Source organism: Phyllobates terribilis, unplaced genomic scaffold, assembly GCF_046119375.1.
Source record: "Phyllobates terribilis strain yellow unplaced genomic scaffold, ASM4611937v1 Scaffold_1__5_contigs__length_1240528914, whole genome shotgun sequence".
Lineage (NCBI taxonomy): Eukaryota > Metazoa > Chordata > Amphibia > Anura > Dendrobatidae > Phyllobates > Phyllobates terribilis.
The window spans coordinates 922367165-922389102 of NW_027362761.1; the positions used below are offsets into that span (position 1 = coordinate 922367165).

The 21938-nt window shown below is 41.1% G+C and overlaps 1 protein-coding gene across 1 annotated transcript in view; it reads right to left on the bottom strand.

The window, feature by feature from the left end:
• SCLT1 (sodium channel and clathrin linker 1) overlaps positions 1-21938 on the bottom strand; it is a 207205-nt gene that overhangs the window by 163653 nt on the left and 21614 nt on the right. Inside the window, exons 4-7 of the mRNA XM_073641640.1 lie at positions 21291-21358; positions 8050-8105; positions 7749-7821; positions 7492-7547 (exon numbers count right to left, since the gene is read on the bottom strand). Of these exons, the coding sequence (XP_073497741.1) occupies positions 7492-7547; positions 7749-7821; positions 8050-8105; positions 21291-21358 (253 nt within the window). The remainder of the gene's footprint in view (positions 1-7491; positions 7548-7748; positions 7822-8049; positions 8106-21290; positions 21359-21938) is intronic.

Genomic DNA, 21938 nt, shown 5'->3' on the forward strand with positions numbered 1-21938 from the left:
TTACATGCACTTTATCTGGCTTTCCATAGAAGCCTTTAGCAAAAATAGCACAAAAAAACAAAACAAAAACAAAACAGCTCACTACCTTTAAAAAAGGACATGAGTCTTCATAAAATCACATCCACTTTGCTTGAACTCTTTACAGAAGCTGATTTTCTGCACAAAAAAATGCAGTGGGGAAAAATGCTGTGTGTACGCTCTGTGGGAACATGGCCTTATAAGAGCAGTCTCCAGCACTAAAATCAGCTTTCTGTATATCTGGAGGAGCACTTTCAGAAGATTGCATTAATTGCTGCACATACAAATAGGGGATTCCTTTAAATCTTTTTTTTTTTTCGCTTGGTTTACTATGTAACCTTTATTCAGCACGGAAATGTAAAACGATTTTCCTATAACTAGGTAGTATGCACATTTTCTAAGAATCCAAGTATAAGTATTTTACAAAATTCTGAATAGTTGACCTTGATCTTTTGTTTTAACAGTAATGAACTAACTGAAGGCCGACAATGTGAAAGCAGCTTTTATGCAAGACGTACGAGGACATGTAATAGCAGCCTGTCAGCTACCGATAACAGGACAATTACAGGCATTGGCAGAAGGACTTGTTCCTGCTATGTCACATCAGTAAGAAGATCTGCAGACTACTGCTGATACTAGATTTAGCTATTGTCCATCATCTGGGCAAACGTTTGATGAATGGGTAACAAGACAGAAGTAGAAGGTGGAGACAAAAATGATCAGAAGTTTAAAGGGTTATTCCCAAGAGAGTAAGTTATCCCCTTATCCCCTAACCATAGGATGGTATTTAGACCCCCAGCGATCCTGAGAATAGGGCACTGTAGAGTTCCATAGACATGCACATCCACAACATTCATCATCTATGGGACTGCCGGAAATAGCTGAGCACTGCGTTTGGCTTTCTCAGACAGTCCTATAGATTATGGAGAGGGAATAACATTTAAATCCACACTGCCCGATTATTCCCTCCCTCATATCATCTGTATAAGCCAGGAGGCCCTTATAGACATTAGATGGTCCTTAAAAGATCCCTTTTGAAAATTGGCTGCTTGGACGATTTCAATATAATGTGTATGAGGGCCTTAGTCTAGTTTTTTTTTCCACTTTATTTTGCACTTTACATAATTAATTGAATATGCCCATATAAAAAAAATAAAATAAATAAAATAGCATCCTTTTTTAATCTAAGCCTGTCTGTATTATTAATACAATAGCAGGAAGCAATGAAATACAAACTAATTAAGTAAGAATTGGAATTAAAGGGGATGTCCCACAAACAAAGTACATTTTATTCAACTGAAAGCAGAGGTGAATATACTGGTGACATGGCAGGGACTCTTAGCAGCTTGTTTGTGAGGGAACACATTTCCCTGCCTGTTTTATCATATGAGCGACCTTTTCTCCCATGGCACCATCCCCGTAAGCTCATGATAAATAAAGTCAGTGACATAAGTGCTAAAGCAGCCCCGGGGCTCGTACTTCACTGACTTGATTTATGATGCTGTAAGAGGTGCTGACATGGAAGAAACACTTGCTCCTGTGATAAAACAGGCAGAGAAATGTGTTCCCTCAGAAACAAATAGTTGAGAGTCCCTGCTGTGTGTCACCAGTATATTCAGCTATGCTTTCTCCCCTGGCCAGAAGCTGTGTATGCGCTGCCATAAACTACAGTAGCTCTACATGGTCGGACACAGCCAATAAGATACACAGCAGGGGCACATTTATAAGATTATCTCAGCACAGGAACATTTTTTTAACACATCAAATTGGGGAACTTCTTAATATTCTAAGATCTATTGATTAAATGTACTTTGTTTCTGAGACAACCTCTTTAAAAGTACAGTAATATAGGATATGAAAATCCAAACATGGTAAATGGCCAACAGACTGGTGACCTATTACAGAATAAGTGTAGATAGTTATTGTTACATGCGATGCACATATAACACAGAAACATACAAACTGATCATAACATGAAATGAGCCATGAGATGGGTTAGATTGGCAGGTTTCTGCCCATGCAGAGTGTGCACAGAAATTAGCCAATCAGTGGTGGGGGAGGGATTATACAAAGCTCATGAATATGCTTGACTACCTGGCAGCAGGTTTACTAGTCCTCTAATGATACAAATCAGTTTTATCAGCAGGAGATTACCGAAACTACATTAAGCAGCTCAGTAAGTGACACATCGCTGAAATCAGGGTCTCTGTCTCTACATTATGCGGCCTGGGGACAGACTCCCTTTATGCTTGTCTTGTCATCTATAGTTTTGTAAATACGGAGAGACTACTGATGTAACTATACAGAAGACTTACGGAATACGAGTTAGACTCACTGATGTCTCTCTTAGCTAAATGGCTTAGACTTTGAGGGATTTGTTCATGTGAGAACGGCTGGTAAAGCCAGACATCAGCAGATAAAGGTGGCCACTAAGAAGTATATTCCATATTGCTGTCATTATATAAACCTTATGACACATACAGAGCCACAGTACTCCGCTCTTATAGTAAATTTGAAGACTATGACAGAGTTTTGTGGAAGTTTATGTGCAGATCTACAGGAAGTTAATCTTTAGGGACAATTTTGACCCCATCCATGAGTAAATAGGGGTTCCGAGTCCTGATTTTACATTACAGAGCATTTCTGGTTGTCATTTATAGCAGCAATTTCCACCATGTGCTCTGGCTGTCCAGTATTAAAATGGGAGACAACTGGCTTCATAGGAATCAATCAGAAACACATTTTCATTTTTCTAGCAAAGGTAACAGAAAGAAAGCAGAGATCTGAGTGGTTGGTATAAGGCACAATGTAGGAATACAGAAGCGCTGTCAGAGCAGAGGGCAGGTGGATGTCACACAGTTACAGGCATATAACTACATAAACTGGTCATTCACACAAATAAGATGTTTCCATTATTACACTGTTACAACACACCCCATGGACACGGAGGCCCTGTTCACACACTGTGTTTTTGCAGCAGAAAAATTGAACTTGTACTTTAAAGTACCAGCAAATCTGCTCCAAATACTCAACATGTGAGTTTTAGACCGGACAACCCCTTTAACCTATATAGTTCTCTTTATTCTGCTTTTATTTGCAATGGTATTTTTAAAATCGAATACTATTTTTTTTCCTTTTTACAAATGAATAAAGGACAATAAGAACAGTAACAAGCAATTACCGTATATACTCGAGCATAAACCGACCCGAATATAAGCAGAGGTACCTAATTTTACCACAAAAAACTGGGAAAACTTATTGACTCGAGTATAAGCCTAGGGTGGGAAATGCAGCAGCTACTGGTAAATTTCCCCATCCTGGTAAGTATTGTCCACTCATCCCCAATCCTGGTATGCATGGCCCCCTCATTCTCAATCCTGGTATGCATGGCTCCCATCATCCCCAATCCTGGTATGCATGGCACCCCTCATCCCCAATCCTGGTATGCATAACCTCATCATCCCCAATCCTGGTATGCATGGCCCCCTCATTCTCAATCCTGGTATGCATGCCCCCCTCATAACCAATCCTGGTATGCATGGCACCCCTCATCCCCAATCCTGGTATGCATAACCTCATCATCCCCAATCCTGGTATGCATGGCCCTATCATCCTCATCCCCAATCCTGGTATACATGGCCCCATCATCCTCATCCCCAATCCTGGCATGCATGGCCCCCTCATCCCCAATCCTGGTATGCATGGCCCCATCATCCTCATCCCCAATCCTGGTATGCATGGCCCCCTCATCCCCAATCCTGGTATGCATGTCCCCCTCATCCTCAATCCTGGTATGCATGGCGCCCCTCATCCCCAATCCTGGTATGCATGGCACCCCTCATCCCCAATCCTGGTATGCATGGCACCCCTCATCCCCAATCCTGGTATGCATGGCACCCCTCATCCCCAATCCTGGTATGCATGGCACCCCTCATCCCCAATCCTGGTATGCATGGCACCCCTCATCCCCAATCCTGGTATGCATGGCACCCCTCATCCCCAATCCTGGTATGCATGGCACCCCTCATCCCCAATCCTGGCATGCATGGCACCCATCATCCCCAATACTAGTATGCATGGCACCCATCATCCCCAATCCTAGTATGCATGGCACGCCTCATCCTAATCCTGGAATGCATGGCCCCCTCATCCCCAATCCTGGTATGCATGGCCCCCTCATCCCAATCCTGGTATGCATGGCCCCATCATCCCCAATCCTGGTATGCATGGCACCCCTCATCCCAATCCTGGTATGCATAGCACCCCTCATCCCAATTCTGGTATGCATGGCCCACCATCATTGCACACATGAAAAAAATAAACAATTATACTCACCTTCCTACCCTCTGTTCCAGTGCTGCATCCTGTTCTGCCAGCAGCTCCCTCAGCATCTGAGCAGCGCATGACGTCACTGCCATGTGCCCTCAGATGCTGAGGTGAGCTGCGAGGATATTCACTCCTCTCCATGCTGGGACTATGGGCATGGAGAAGAGTGAACAGTCATTCTCTTTAATAGTGCACACTGTAGCCGCAGCCACCGGCTTCCTGCTGCGGCTTAGCGATCCTGTGTGCCCGCTACTAAAGAGAATGAATATTCACTCTTCTCCACGCCCATGGGAGTGGAGAAGAGTGAATATTCATTCTCTTTAGTAGTGGACACAGAGGATCGCTGAGCCGCAGCAGGAAGCGGGCGGCTGCAGTGCGCGCTATTAAAGAAAATGAATATTCTCTCTTCTCCACTCCCATGGGCGTGGAGAAGAGTGAATATTCATTTTCTTAAGATAATAATATCTAGGACATTACATAATGACACTAAATCAAAGAAAACAGCTGAAAAGGGACGTGAGATTAGATAACCAAAGGATAGAACTCAAAACCTGTGTAAGAAAACCAGCTCCATTAGGTGACCATTAGAGCAAAGTAAAACTATAGCTGTAAAGCCATGTAGAGGAAACCAACAAGTAAAATTAAGAGTTAAGTAAGGAAAAAGAAAAAAATATATAACAACATAAGCTACGCATATGTAAAGGAAGAATGAAGAAAAACAGAACCATATATTCCTGTTAAAGGGAATCTGTCACCAGGTTTTTGCTATGTAATCTGAGAGCAGTATGATGTAGGGGCAGGGACCTTGATTTTAGCAATCCGTCACTTACTTGGCTGCTTGCTTCAGTTTTGATAAAATTATTATTTTTTTTATCTGTGTACACTGTGCATAGGCAAAAAGCTGCCAATCAGTGAATGAAGCGTGTTTAGTCAGAGCTCATGAATATAGAAGACTACATGGCAGAAGGTCTACTAGTCCTCTAGTTATAATCTCCAGCTGATAAAACAGTAATTTTAATCGAAACTACAGCAATAACCCAGTAAGTGACACATCGTTGGAATCAGGGTTTCTATCTCTACATTGCTGCTTTCAGGATAGGTGGCAAAAACCTGGTGACAGATTCTCTTTAAAGGGGTTTCCCCCAAACAATGTATTTTTTAATTAATAGATCTTGGAATAAAAATAAAATGTGGATGTGTTTAAATAAAATGTTCCTGTGCTGAGATAATCATATAAATGTGCCCCTGCTGTGTACTGTGTAATGGCTGTGTCTGACCGTACAGGGACATGGTCTGATCATACCACAGCTCCTGGGCAGGGGAGGAAGCAAAAGAGAATACATATATTACAGCATGGGATCACAGCTGATTCTTTTTGTGAGGCAAAACATTTCACTGCCTGTTTTTAAGCAATGTTTTACCTAAAATAAAGAATCAGCTGCAATCATGAAGGTATACTCTTTGTTCCCCCCCCCCCCCCCGCCCAGAAGCTGTGGTACGATAAGACCATGTTCCTTTACGGTCAGACACAGCCATTACTCAGTACGGGCACATTTAAAAAAGACCATCTCAGCACCAGAAAATTTTTTGTAAACACAACCAATTGTGGAATTTAATATTATTCAAAGATTTATTGATTAAAATGAACTTTGTTCGTGGGAAGACCCCTTTAAGTACCTCAGCTGTTCTTTCTGATTGCAGGAGTCAGAAACTCAACCATCAAACATTGACTGTCAAGTTTAAAGCGCACCTGTCAGCAGGATTGTGCTTAATAACCCACATACACTGTCAAGTGGGTGCCGTTATACTGAGTAAAATGCTAACTTTGTTGATTAAATCCGTCCAGTGATTCTTTAATAATCTTTACTTTAATTTCTGCCATAATGATATGCATGTGCTCTGCTTCTGTATTCATGTATTCCTATCTCTGCCTTGTGACAGGTCGCTGTGCTATCAGTGACCTGCCTACTATTTTACATACTGACTGTGTAATCTATGTCACAAAGTGAAATTTACATTCCCCCCAAAATGGCCGCAGCCAGCGCATGCGCAATAGCATCTCTCGTTTGCCAAGAGATGCTGCTGTGCACGCGCAGGGGCCATTTTGCTTTTGGAAAAAGAATTTGGGTGCAGCAATATGGCGCCACACAGACTCTTGGCTACAGGAAAAATAAATTTGCCTGCAGCAATATGGCCCCCGTACGTGCGCAGATGCTACTGCGCATGCGCTGGCTGCGGCCATTTTGGGGGCATGTAAATTTCACTTTGTGACACAAATTACACAGTCAGTATGTAAAATAGTAGGCAGATCACTGAAAGCACAACGACCTGTCACAAGGCAGAGATAGGAATACATGAATACATAATGAGGGCACCAGAGCACGAGCATATCATTATGGCAGAAATGAAAGTAAAGATTATAAAAGAACCACAGGACGGATTTCATCAACAAAGGTATCATTTTACTCAGTATAACGGCGCCCACCTGACAGTGTATGTGGTTTACTAAAGCACAATCCTGCTGACAGGTGCGCTTTAAGGATTTGCTAGGAATGTTTTTACTTTAACCCTTTCGCTGTCAGTGGTATTTGGACAGTCTACACCTTTCATACTTTTGACATGTACAACCCCTCCCCTCCTAAATTCTGAAATAATAATAAAAATAATAATAAAACAATTTTCAAAAAAGCTGACATGTGGCACATTGTCAAAATGCCACTCGGCAAAATTGCATGAAGGCATCTGTGTGTGCAAAGTATGAAGCCATAAATTCATACATTTCAATAAAAGCCTGATCCATACAGAAAGTTAGGTGCACAATACCTCTCAAAAATAAAAGTTGTAGATGTGTTTTTTATCCGTGCTTACCAGAGGGCCAGTAGCATTCTTCACCCAATATGTTGGACTAAACATGCTAGGTGGACATGACATGCCCCACATGTAACAGCAATATCCAGACATAGGACATTTTTTTTGAATAACTTCAACTGAAAATTGTTAAGAAACCTATCAAAGAAATGTGGCATCCAACGACTGGACCACTTTATAACATGTGAACAGCGTAATATTGATTATGCAGGACTAAGCGGGACTAAACAGTATAGCAATGGACTGGATAATATGATGAGACAATGACAGTTTACTTACGTCTCATTTTCCTTTACAATGCTTTCTAGCTTTAATCTCATTTCAGCCATCTCAGCCTTTTCAAAAGCATAAGAGAAAAGAAAAAGTGTAAAAGGACAGAAAAAAAGAAATCAACAAAAATGAATAGCATGAAAGTCATTCAAAGCTTCACACTGTCTTTCATGTAGATAAATAGACTGATAGATTAACAAACATGGATGGAGAGATTTATAGGAAGATAGATATAGATACATAGATATAGATAGATAAATAGATACCTGATATATATGGAGTTGGTTACTCATTTCCTCACTGTATTTGCCAAATTCTCCAATTAGAAAATCTGCATTTCTAAAGGAAGAAACAGTTTTGCATAATATAAAGAGAGGTTTCTCACAACAGACTTGATACATTTTGGCATGACCTGTGGATTATACAGCGCTTGTTCACGTTGTCAGATTTTTATTATCTAGTCTACGCCACTTTTGCTAAATGGTCACTCCAACAATCTAGTAATGAGAAACTCCAGTGTCCTACAAATAACCAATCTACTGGTGGAAGTGATAAAAAGCAGATTACCTTTTCTCAGCTTGACTGGATGAGGCAGTCTCAGGATGTCTTACACTACCAGGAGTCTATAAAAATAAAATAATGGACGTTATTAGGGGGCAGTGCACTTTACATTTTATTTCATTGAGCCCTACCACATGAACGTCTCCTCCAAGCTCAAGTCATGTTCTAGTCACATTAGCCCACACTTGGCAAGTTCTGAAATGCCGCTGTATAATCATGCCACTTTACAGGTCCTCCACCTTCAACGCCCCCAACATCTGCATCTGGATGTGTAGGCTGCTTCTGATGCTGCTTTCCGAGATGTTCAAGGAGCCTTCTGCAGTTCACAGGAGATTTACAAACTCTTCTGAAATCCTCAGGGACGTTCCAGAAGAGTTGACAAATATAAAACATCTTACTCATGGATAGCTCCATCCATAACTATTTGCAGAGCTAAAAAGATGGTTCACTTTGATCTTTGTTTTAACCAATCTGTTGGGGACATGATTTTGTGGCACTTAATAGTATACAAGTATCACAGGCTTTCCTCTTCAATGTATTAGTGAAGCTTTCCTCGCAGATTGCACAGCGCTCCTCTTCTCAAAATGTCCAATGATGGAGGAGCATGTGACCAGAAATGTCCATCAGCCTCCTACAAATGGAAAACCGCTTTCCCAAGTGCAGTGTTGTTCTAGTGAAGGACACTGGTGGGCAGGTCTGTATACATGTTGATCAACATACAGTTGTGCTCAAAAGTTTATATACCCCATCAGAATTTTTCCTTTCTTGGCCTTGTTTCAGAGAATATGAATGATAACTAAAAAAACTTTCTTCACTCATGGTTATTGATTGGGTGAAGCCATTTATTGTCAAACTACAGTGTTTTCTCTTTTTAAATCTTAATGACAACCAAAAACATCCAAATGGCTCTGATCAAAAGTTCACATACGCAGGTGATTTTGACCTGATAACATGCACAGAATTTGACACAAATGGGATTGAATGACTACTAAAGGTAACATCCTCACCTGTGACCTGTTTGCTTGTAATCAGTGTGTGTGTATAAAAGCTGAGTACGTTTCTGGGATCCAGACAGACTCTTGCATCTTTCATCCAGCCACTGACGTTTCTGGATTGTGTGTCATGGGGAAAGCAAAAGAATTGTCAACAGATCTACGGGAAAAGGTAGTTGAACAGTATAACACAGGAAAGGCATACAAAAAAATATCTAAGGAATTGATAAAGCCAATCAGCAGCGTTCAAACTGTGATTAACAAATGGAAAATCAGGGGCTCTGTAAAAAGCAAACCACAGTCAGGTAGACCAACAAAAATTTCGGCCACAACTGCCAGGAAAATTGTTCGGGATGCAAAGAAAAACCCACAAATAACATCAGCTGAAATTCAGGACTCTCTGAAAACTAGCGGTGTGGCTGTTTCAAGATGCCCAATAAGGAGGCACTTGAAGAAAAATGGGCTGCATGGTAGAGTCGCCAGAAGAAAGCCCTTACTGTGCAAATGCCACAAAGTATCTCGCCTACAAAACGCCAAACAGTATAGAGACAAGCCTCAAAACTTCTGGAACAAGGTAATTTGGAGTGATGAGACCAAAATTTACTTTTTGGCCACAACCATAAACGTTAGATTTGGAGAGAGGTCAGCAAGGCCTATGATGAAAGGAACACCATTCCTACTGTAAAGCATGAAGGTGGATTGCTGATGTTTTGGGGATGTGTGAGCTACAAAAGGCACAGGAAACTTGGTGAAAGTTGAAGGAAAGATGAATGCAGCACGTTATCAGCAAAGACTGGAGGCAAATTTGCACTCATCAGCCCAGAAGATGCACATGGAACGCACTTGGCATTCCAACATGACAACGATTCAAAACACAAGGCCAAGTCGACCTGTCATTGGCTACAGCAGAACAAAGTGAAGGTTCTGGAGTGGCCATCTCAGTCTCCTGACCTCAATATCACTAAGCCACTCTGGGGAGATCTCAAGCGCGCAGTTCATGATAGACATCCCAGGAATTTACAGAAACTGGATGCTTTTTGCCAAGAAGAATGGGCAACTTTACCATCTGAGAAAATTAAAGAAGCTCATCCATAACTACCACAAAAGACTTCAAGCTGTCATTGATGTTAGAGGGGGCAATACACGGTATTAAGAAATGGGGTATGTGAACTTTTGATCGGGGTCATTTGGATGTTTTTGGTTGCCATTAAGATGTAAAAAGAGAAAACACAGTAGTTTGACAATAAATGCCTTCACCCAACCAATAACCATGAGTGGAGAAAAAGTTTTTTGTTATCATTCATATTCTCTGAAACAAGGCCAAGAAAGGAAAAATTCCGCTGGGGTATGTAAACTTTTGAGCACAACTGTATCTCACGGATAACGCTGGGGAGATCTATGTCCGGCCCATAGATCTTAACAGGTCACTTACATATTAAGACAAACGTGGATTATTCTGGATTAAGGCTGTGTGCGCACGTTCAGGAATTGCTTGCAGAAATTTCTGTAGCGTTTCTGCACCTCCTGGCAGAAATATCGCTGTGGAAAATCTGCAGCGTTTTACATGCGCTTTTGATGTGCTTTTGCCTGCAGATTTTCCATGCGTTTATTCCAATGCATTGCATAGGCAAAACCGCATGCGTAAACGCACAAACAATGGACATACTGGGGTTTTTTCCACACATGAAATCCGCTCAGGATGTGCACAGAACTTACAAAATGTCATAGGAAGTCACGGGATAAGGTATGCAATGCGTTTTTGGCCCATTTCCGTGCTGAAAAAAACACACAAAAAATGCACTGTTTGCACATAACCTAAGACATCGGATTGCAGATATCAAGGTATCAATTAATTTAAATTTCTATGAACCTGATAGATTCCCTTTAAACTGGTCACATCATGGTAAAGTTTAAAATCTGATTTCCACTACTATAAGGGGTGTTAGCAGAGAATCTTCTCCGGGGGCGTTTAATTTTTTACCTTGCATGATGATGACCAAGGTGACGGCGGAGGAGGAAGGAGCGGAGAGCTAAGTATCATTACAAACATTGCTCTGCATCTATTCCAAGCAAAGGAAAAAATGCCCTGAAGCTGGCACATATCCACAGTGGTGTATGTGACATTTATGTTTCAGCTCTCATCCCACGGCACAGTGTGGGGGAAAGGGAGGGACGTAGATCCAACAGTGCTGTAAGATCAAAGATGCAGTGTGTCACACATATCAATCTGGATCTGTGCCAGCTATTAGGGAATTATTTCCAGATGCATGGAATAGATGGATGCGGATAAGTGTTTGTAATAACACACAGCTCTGCCCTTCGGGCAGGTCTGATTTTCTCTGGGCGCGTTTTCTTATTTTATTTTGTGCATGATGCTGCCTGATTTTAATTGCTCAATGTCATGCAAGGGAAAATAAATACCCCTATCTATGCTAATACTTGGCTACAATGGAAATTCGCATAATATTTTCCATAAAATAACTAACATCTCCTCAACAATGAAAAGAAATTAAAACACACACAAAAACAAAGTTTTATTAATTCCTGCAGCCATTATTCCATGATGTGGCCAGTTTCACATACTAAAACTAATGAAATAACATTACGGCTCCTTACAGACACCACTATGAGGTGCCAAGGAGTTTACTGAAGACTGCTTTATTTTTTAAGTGATTATATATGCAATAAGCTGTCCCCACAGGCACACAGAGTCCTATCATTTAACATTAGCTGTGTTTGAAGGGAAGCTGTGGATTTGTAGCTGTACATTAGAAAAACTGAGTGCCAGTTATTATATAGAGAGATTACAAAAATAATCAGCACATAAATGAAGACCTAAAAACAAAATGATATCATAGTTGGACAGGAGCCTGGTGTTGTGTGGATGTTCTTTCTGGATATTTTTTTACATTTGTTGAGCCCTTAGAGTACTTTTGGCAGTCCAGCTACTCCTGGGAAAATTCACCGTTCCAATTCGTTTCCATATGGAGATAATGAGTCTCACTGAGGTTTCATGGCATCCAAGAACCTCAGTTTTGTAACTCATTCCAGAATGATCTATATAAATCTCTTAATATCTTTTTTAACACGTTTTTTTAATTTTCAACGATCAGATTTAAAGAATACATTAAACTGAATTAATATAAAGTAGGTCAAGTTTTCTTTAATATTTTAACACAAGAGTTGACACTTGCATGAAAACAAAAGAACGTATGTACGTGTATATGTATGTATATATATATATATATATATATATTATATATATATATATATATATATACACACATACATACATATATATACATACATACAGTACAGACCAAAAGTTTGGACACGCCTTCTCATTTAAAGATTTCTCTGTATTTTCATGACTATGAAAATTGTACATTCACACTGAAGGCATCAAAACTATGAATTAACACATGTGGAATTATATACTTAACAAAAAAGTGTGAAACAACTGAAAATATGTTATATTCTAGGTTCTTCAAAGTAGCCACCTTTTGCTTTGATGACTGCTTTGCACACTCTTGGCATTCTCTTGATGAGCTTCAAGAGGTAGTCACCGGAAATGGTCTTCCAACAATCTTGAAGGAGTTCCCAGAGATGCTTAGCACTTGTTGGCACTTTTGCCTTCACTCTGCGGTCCAGCTCACCCCAAACCATCTCGATTGGGTTCAGGTCTGGTGACTGTGGAGGCCAGGTCATCTGGCGTAGCACCCCATCACTCTCCTTCTTGGTTAAATAGCTTTTACACAGCCTGGAGGTGTGTTTGGGGTCATTGTCCTGTTGAAAAATAAATGATGGTCCAACTAAACGCAAACTGGATGGAATAGCATGCCGCTGCAAGATGCTGTGGTAGCCATGCCGGTTCAGTATGCCTTCAATTTTGAATAAATCCCCAACAGTGTCACCAGCAAAGCCCCCCCACACCATCACACCTCCTCCTCCATGCTTCACGGTGGGAACCAGGCATGTAAAGTCCATCCGTTCACCTTTTCGGCGTCGCACAAAGACAGTGGTTGGAACCAAAGATCTCAAATTTGGACTCATCAGACCAAAGCACAGATTTCCACTGGTCTAATGTCCATTCCTTGTGTTCTTTAGCCCAAACAAGTCTCTTCTGCATGTTGTCTGTCCTTAGCAGTGGTTTCCTAGCAGCTATTTTACCATGAAGGCCTACTGCACAAAGTCTCCTCTTAACAGTTGTTGAAGAGATGTGTCTGCTGCTAGAACTCTGTGTGGCATTGACCTGGTCTCTAATCTGAGCTGCTGTTAACCTGTGATTTCTGAGGCTGGTGACTCGGATAAACTTATCCTCAGAAGCAGAGGTGACTCTTGGTCTTCCTTTCCTGGGGCGGTCCTCATGTGAGCCAGTTTCTTTGTAGCGCTTGATGGTTTTTGCAACTGCACTTGGGGACAGTTTCAAAGTTTGCCCAATTTTTCGCACTGACTGACCTTCATTTCTTAAAGCAATGATGGCCAATCGTTTTTCTTTACTTAGAATTTGTATTATGGCAAGAAAAAAGCAGCTAACAGTCTATTCAGTAGGACTATCTGCTGTGTATCCACCTGACATCTGCACAACACAACTGACGGTCCCAACCCCATTTATAAGGAAAGAAATCCCACTTATTAAACCTGAAAGGGCACACCTGTGAAGTGAAAACCATTTCCGGTGACTACCTCTTGAAGCTCATCAAGAGAATGCCAAGAGTGTGCAAAGCAGTCATCAAAGCAAAAGGTGGCTACTTTGAAGAACCTAGAATATAAGACATATTTTCAGTTGTTTCACACTTTTTTGTTAAGTATATAATTCCACATGTGTTAATTCATAGTTTTGATGCCTACAGAGTGAATGTACAATTTTCATAGTCATGAAAATACAGAAAAATCTTTAAATGAGAAGGTGTGTCCAAACTTTTAGTCTGTACTGTATATACACGCACGCACGCGCACACACACACACACACGGTCAAAATTGTTGGTACCCCTCGTTTAATGAAAGAATAACCCACAATGGTCACAGAAATAACTTGAATCTGACAAAATAATAATTAAAAATCTATGAAAATGAACAAATGAAAGTCAGACATTGCTTTTCAACCATGCTTCCACAGAATTTTCAAAAAAATTAAACTGATGAAATAGGCGGACAGAAATGATGGTACTCTTAACTTAATATTTTGTTGAACAACCTTTTGAGGCAATCACTGCAATCAAACGATTCCTGTAACTAAGACTTCTGCACCTCTTGACAGGTATTTTGGCCCACTCCTCATGAGCAAACTGCTCCAGTTGTCTCGTGTTTGAAGGTTGCCTTTTCCAGACGGCATGTTTCAGCTCTTTCCAAAGATGCTCAATAGGATTTAGGTCAGGGCTCATAGAAGGCCACTTCAGAATAGTCCAATGCTTTCCTCTTAGCCATTCTTGGGTATTTTTAGCCTTGTGTTTTGGGTCATTATCCTGTTGCAAGACCCATGACCTGCGACTGAGACAAAGCTTTCTGACACTGGGCAGCACATTTCTCTCTAGAATCCCTTGATAGTCTTGAGATTTCATTGTACCCTGCACAGATTCAAGACACCCTGTGCCAGATGCAGCAAAGCAGCCCCAGAACATAACAGAGCCTCCTCCATGTTTCACAGTAGGGACAGTGTTCTTTTCATGATATGCTTCATTTTTCCGTCTGTGAACATAGAGCTCATGTGCCTTGCCAAAAACTTCCACTTTAGTCTCATCTGTCTATAGGACATTCTCCCAGAAGCTCTGTGGCTTGTCAACATGTAGTTTGACAAATTCCAGTCAGGCTTTTTTATGATTTTTTTCAACAATGGTGTTCTCCTTGGTCGTCTCCCATGAAGTCCACTTTGGATCAAACAACGACGGATGGTGCGATCTGACACTGATGTTCCCCTTGAGCTTAAAGTTCACCTTTAATCTCTTTAGAAGTTATCCTGGGCTCTTTTGTTACCATTCGTATTATCCGTCTTTTTGATTTGCCATCAATTTTCCTCCTGCAGCCACGTCCAGGGAGGTTGGCTACAGTCCCATGGATCATAAATTTCTGAATAATATGTGCAACTGTAGTCCCAGGAACATCAAGCCGCTTGGAGATGGTCTTATAACCTTTACCTTTAACATGCTTGTCTATAATTTTCTTTCTAATCTCCTGAGACAACTCTTTCCTTTGCTTCCTCTGGTCCATGTTGAGTGTGGTACACACCATGTCACTAAACAGCACAGTGAGTATCTGTAGCCCTATATACAGGCCCACTGACTGATTACAAGATTGTAGACACCTGTGATGCGAATTAGTGGACACAACTTGATTTAATATGTCCCTTTTGTCACATTATTTTCAGGGGTACCATCATTTCTGTCCAGGCCTATTTCATGAGTTTAATCTTTTTTTTTAAATTCTGTGGGAGCAGGGTGGAAAAGCAATGTCTGACTTTCAATTGTTCATTTTCATAGATTTTTAATTTTATTATTACTTTTGTCTGATTCAAGTTATTTCTGTGACCATTGTCACAGAAATATACACACACACACACACATATATATATATATATATATATATATATATATATATATATATATATATATATATATATATATATATATATATATATATATATATATATATCTCACACAGTACAGACCAAAAGTTTGGACACACCTTCTCATTTAAAGATTTTTCTGTATTTTCATGACTATGAAAATTGTACATTCACACCGAAGGCATCAAAACTATGAATTAACACATGTGGAATTATATAGTTAACAAAAAAGTGTGAAACAAATGAAAATATGTCTTATATTCTAGGTTCTTCAAAGTAGCCACCTATTGCTTTGATGACTGCTTTGTACACTCTTGGCATTCTCTTGATGAGATTCAAGAGGTAGTCACCGGAAATGGTTTTCACTTCACAGGTGTGCCCTGTCAGGTTTAATAAGTGGGATTTCTTGCCTTATAAATGGGGTTGGGACCATCAGTTGTGTTGTGCAGAAGTCTGGTGGATACATAGCTGAGAGTCCTACTGAATAGACTGTTAGAATTTGTATTATGGCAAGAAAAAAGCAGTTAAGTAAAGAAAAACGAGTGGACATCATTACTTGAAGAAATGAAGGTCAGTCAGTGCGAAAAATTGGGAAAACTTTGGAAGTGTCCCCAAGTGCAGTTGCAAAAACCATTAAGCGCTACAAAGAAACTGGCTCACATGAGGACCGCCCCAGGAAAGGAAGACCAAGAGTCACCTCTGCTTCTGAGGATACGTTTATATGAGTCACCAGCCTCAGAAATCGCAGGTGAACAGCAGCTCAGATTAGAGACCAGGTCAATGCCACACAGAGTTCTAGCAGCAGACACATCTCTTCAACAACTGTTAAGAGGAGACTTGGTGCAGCAGGCCTTCATGGTAAAATAGCTGCTAGGAAACCACTGCTAAGGACAGGCAACAAGCAGAAGAGACTTGTTTGGGCTAAAGAACACAAGGAATGGACATTAGACCAGTGGAAATCTGTGCTTTGGTCTGATAAGTCCAAATTTGAGATCTTTGGTTCCAACCACCGTGTCTTTGTGCGACGCAGAAAAGGTGAACAGATGGACTCTACATGCCTGGTTTCCACCGTGAAGCATGGAGGAGGAGGTGTGATGGTGTGGGGGGGCTTTGCTGGTGACACTGTTGGGGATTTATTCAAAATTGAAGGCATACTGAACCAGAATGGCTACCACAGCATCTTGCAGAGGCATGCTATTCCATCCGGTTTGCGCTTAGTTGTACCATCATTTATTTTTCAACAGGACAATGACCCCAAACACACCTCCAGGCTGTGTAAGGGCTATTTGACCAAGAAGGAGAGTGATGGGGTGCTACGCCAGATGACCTGGCCTCCACAGTCACCAGACCTGAACCCAATCGAGATGGTTTTGGGGTGAGCTGGACCGCAGAGTGAAGTCAAAAGGGCCAACAAGTGCTAAGCATCTCTGGGAACTCCTTCAAGATTGTTGGAAGACCATTTCCGGTGACTACCTCTTGAAGCTCATCAAGAGAATGCCAAGAGTGTGCAAAGCAGTCATCAAAGCAAAAGGTGGCTACTTTGAAGAACCTAGAATATAAGACATATTTTCAGTTGTTTCACACTTTTTTGTTAAGTATATAATTCCACATGTGTTAATTCATAGTTTTGATGCCTTCAGTGTGAATGTACAATTTTCATAGTCAAGAAAATACAGAAAAATCTTTAAATGAGAATGCGTGTCCAAACTTTTGGTCTGTACTGTATATATACAGTGTCCCATAAAAATAAATAAGCCCTCTCGGGGGTTAACGGGAAAACAAAAGAGAAAGTACAACAGAGTCTATTGGCAAGCAAGGTTTGGCCCGCTCCAGGTAGCACAGCGAAGTCTTCAGCAACACCCATCCTCCGGTGTTGCTCTCTGGCTTCAGCCCAACACAGCCTGGAGACTTCCCTCTCCAGGCCACACACTACACAGAGAAAAAAACCTGACTGAGCATTTAACCCCTTTAAAGCCTGGGGCGTATTAGTACGCCCCAGGCCATCACCCCCGGTTCAGTGAGGGCCCCGGCAGTGAGTCCGCACTGAACCGGGCACATGTCAGCTGATTTTTACAGCTGACATGTGCCCGCAACAGCTGCGGGTGGAATCATGATCCACCCGCGGCTGTTAATCAGTTAAACGCCGCTGTCAATCTCTGACAGCTGCATTTAACAGCACCGCGCCGGAAGCACGGCCTTAGCCCCGCCCATCAGTGACCCCGTCACGTGATCGTGGTTCACTGATGGGCGGGCATGGCAACCCGGGGTCTGCAGCAGACACCAGTGGTTGTCATGTCTCGCTAGCTATGAGCGCCACTTAGTGGTCGGCGCTCATAGCACAGGAGGATTTCTCCTACATTCAGGCCATCTGCTCATCGCCTATATGCAGTAGAAACGATCAGGAAACTGCAGCTTCTAGTCTCCTATGGAGACTATTGAAGCATGCAGAAAGTATAAAAAAAATTTTTAAAAATATAAAAAAAAATATAAAAAGTTTAAAATCACTCCCCTTTCACCCCATTCAAAATAAAATAAATAAAAAAATTCCCACATACACATATTTGGTAACACTACGTTCAGAATCACCCGATCTATCAATATAAAAAAAGAATTAATCCGATCGGTAAACGGCATAACGAGAAAAAAATTCTAAACGCCAGAATTACGTTTTTTTGGTCGTCACAACATTGCAATAAAATGCAATAATGGGCGATCAAAACATTGGATTTATCCCAAAATGGTATCAATAAAAACGTCAGCTCGGCACGCAAAAAATAAGCCCTCACCCGGCCCCAGATGCCGACAAATGGAGACGCTACAGGTCTCGGAAAATGCCGCCATTTTTTTTTTTTAGCAAACTTTGTTTTTTTTGACCACTTAAATAAAAAATAACCTATATATGTTTGGTGTCTATGAACTCATAATGACCTGGAGAATAATATTGGCAGGTCATTTTTAGCATTCACTGAACGTGGTAAAAAACAAAAACAAACAAAAAACAATTGTGGAACTGCATTTTTTTTGCAATTTCACCGAACTTGGAATTTTTTTCCCGTTTTCCAGTATACGATATGGTAAAACCAGTGATGACGTTTAAAAGTACAACTCGTCCTGCAAAAAATAAGCTCTCACATGGCCATATTGACCGAAAAACACTAAATTACTTACCGGTAATGTGTTTTGCCTGAACCCATGACAGCACCTACAACGAGAGAGGGGATCCGCCCTTCCGGGACAGGAAACCTACAGAATAAAAGGGCGGCGCCTCTCCACCACCTCAGTTGTTTACAGAGCATGAGAGGACACTACTTAATAGTTATATATCCCATGATTTTTTCTTCTACACACCACGTGAATCAAACACCATGAAGGAAAAGAAGTGATGAACTTCTACCAGTGATGGGAGGGAATATAAGGGTGCTGTCATGGGTTCAGGAAAAACACATTACCGGTAAGTAATTTAGTGTTATCCTATCACCCATGACAGCACCTACAACGAGAGATTTACAGAGAAAAAATTCTAAAGTTAGGGTGGGACCACAGCCTGTAGAACAGTTTTCCTAAAGGAAAGGACAGCAGAAGATCCCAGGTCAAGCCTATAGTGTCTATAGAAGGTGCAAGGTGAAGACTGAATCGCAACCTTACATAATGCTTGATGGGGACATCCGCTTTCTTATTGTTCTGCCATGGATTCCCCGGATTAGCACAGAAAGTAGGGTGCATAACTTCCTGACTTTTATGGAAACTGGAAGCTATCTTCAGAAGATAAAGTAGCTCCCGAACCGACCCATCTTCTAGGATCTGTATAAACAAAGGATTAACCGAAAAAGCTTGAATGTCACTAACTTACCATGCTGAAGTCAGGGCCATCGGGATAATAGTCTTCAATGTGAAGACCCTGAATCCATGGGTTCAAGCGAAGGCTTGTTATAGCCGTAAGCACTGGATTCACATCCCAGGGTGCCATCTTTGGACTGAAAATGGGCCTAGATCCAAAGCTCACTTTCACAATCCTTGCTTATTCAATGAAGGTTGGACACTGTTCTAGTAGTCTACGGCTAAAAAGGTCCACTTGCAATTCTCTTCCTCTTTATAGGAGGTGCTTATTAACAAGGTTCCCCCTCAAGGACAGGAAACCAACTGAGGTGGTGGAGAGGCGCCGCCCTTTTATTCTGTAGGTTTCCTGTCCTGGAAGGGCGGATCCCCCCTCTCGTTGTAGGTGCTGTCATGGGTGATAGGATAATAAAAATGTTCTGCCTCTGGAAAGAAGGGGAGCAAAAAACGTAAATGCAAAAACGGAAAAACCCAAGGTCCTTAAGGGGTTAAACCTTGCTCAGCCACACCCTGAGGGGAGGTAGGGGAATGGCCTCCCACCCTCTGCTATTCCCATAAAACCACACCCTTTAAGTGAGTTAACCCCCAGCATATAACATGCAGGCAGAAAGTTTATTGGTTTCAGTTCACACAGGCTAGCAACCTACATGACACATACCTCCCCTCATATATCATACCAGTGAATATATATATATACATAAACACAAACACACACACACACACAAAAGATCCCAAAAACATATTACTTGTAGACACATCAATAAATATACAGCGGGTGTGTGTCGCCAAGAAAACCACTCCAAAGACATAAAACAACAAAGAAAAAACAGAGTTTTTCAGGTTTGTGAAAAAAGTTAACATGACTTTATTAGAACAAATACTTGAGTCAATAAATACATACAGGTATAGACATAAAACAGACGTGTGTAGGAGGGATATAAAAAATAGCAGTGGGGGCACTCAACAAACAAGGCGCCATGCACTATATATATTTATATTTGCTGAAGGACCAGACATGGCACCTTACCCTATGTTTTATGAGTTTTTTACAAGTTTATGACCACTGATAAAATGTGTTCAAAGTGCTGCCCATTGTGTTGGATTGTCAATGCAACCCTCTTCTCCCACTCCTGACACACTGATAGTTTGACGTGTCACATGACCCTCTTCCCATTGAAAAAAATTAAGTTGGATCCAAAATGGCCGACTACAAAATGGCCGCCATGGTCACCACCCATCTGGAAAAGTTTTCCCCCTCCCATATACTAATGTGCCACAAACAGGAAGTTGATAAAACAAACCATTCCCATTTAATTTAGGTGTATCCATATAAATGGCCCACCCTGTAGATTAAAAAAGTAAATGAGTAATCTTGTGATTTTCTCAATGGCCACTGTGCTTTTTTAGACTCCAGATAAGTTTTTCACCAGGCTCTTTATCACCAGAGACAGGATTACTATGACAGGTAACACCTCTATACACAACTGATAACACAGGTTCCACCAATCACAATAGGCGATGTCACCGCTGACCCTGCTCCACCCTCACTTCACAATGACCTTTACACGTGCTCATTAGATGCTCCAATACAAAAGACAGGGTCAGACTCTGTTCTTGTGTTTTCTTAAAACCACTGGAATTTAAAGTAAAAAAAAAAAAATAAAAGCCCCAGTGGTCAGTGTGAAAGAAGTTGTAAGATTACTAACTTTGTTTTGCTAATAAAGATCGTGATATGAAAAAATAAATTGCCAAATATGTTCTAAAAAATACATGTAACACAAAAACCGAATTCAACCAATGGGTCACTTTCTGATGATGACCCCTCTTTAAAATTTAAACATATTCTTGTAACACGTACCTGTAGAAACTCGTGTTCAGAAAAGTCCTTTTCTTCATAATGCTTTAATTTCTCTCTTAATTTTTGAACTAGAAATGAACAAAAAAAAAAGTGTGAAAAACGTTGGAATAATGTGCACCCAGAGGTTAATATCTTAGGTTTATTCATTAGTACCTATACATTACACCTTCTTACATAATAAACACTTTTCACACAGGTGTCCTGAGCAAAATGAGTGTGAAGTACTTTAACATTTAAATTGTTATTTTCATCACCTCAAATAGGTAAAATTGCAAGTTTTTTTTTATTTCTCTACATTCTCAAGAACATTGAGTCATGGGCAACGGCTATGGTCTACCTGTGGTGGGCGAACATGTGCACTGCTGGCAAGTTGTAAGCCCTGCTCTGAAGCTGACCAGATCACTGGAGCGCATTGTAAGCCGATCCGGCCAGCTCCAGTGCCACTGCGCTCCTCCGCTCTGGCGGACCTCCCCCCAGGGGTTTCGTTACTTTCCTAGAGCATTGGTCATACATTGGAGATCTCTGAAGAGGTTTCTCTGAATATTTTAGTTGGTGACAGATGATTGCAAAGTGCTTGTCTCACAGCCCAGGATCAGATAAGTGTGTGAAAAATCGTCCGAGTTTCCTGGGTAATTTTCATCCATGTAC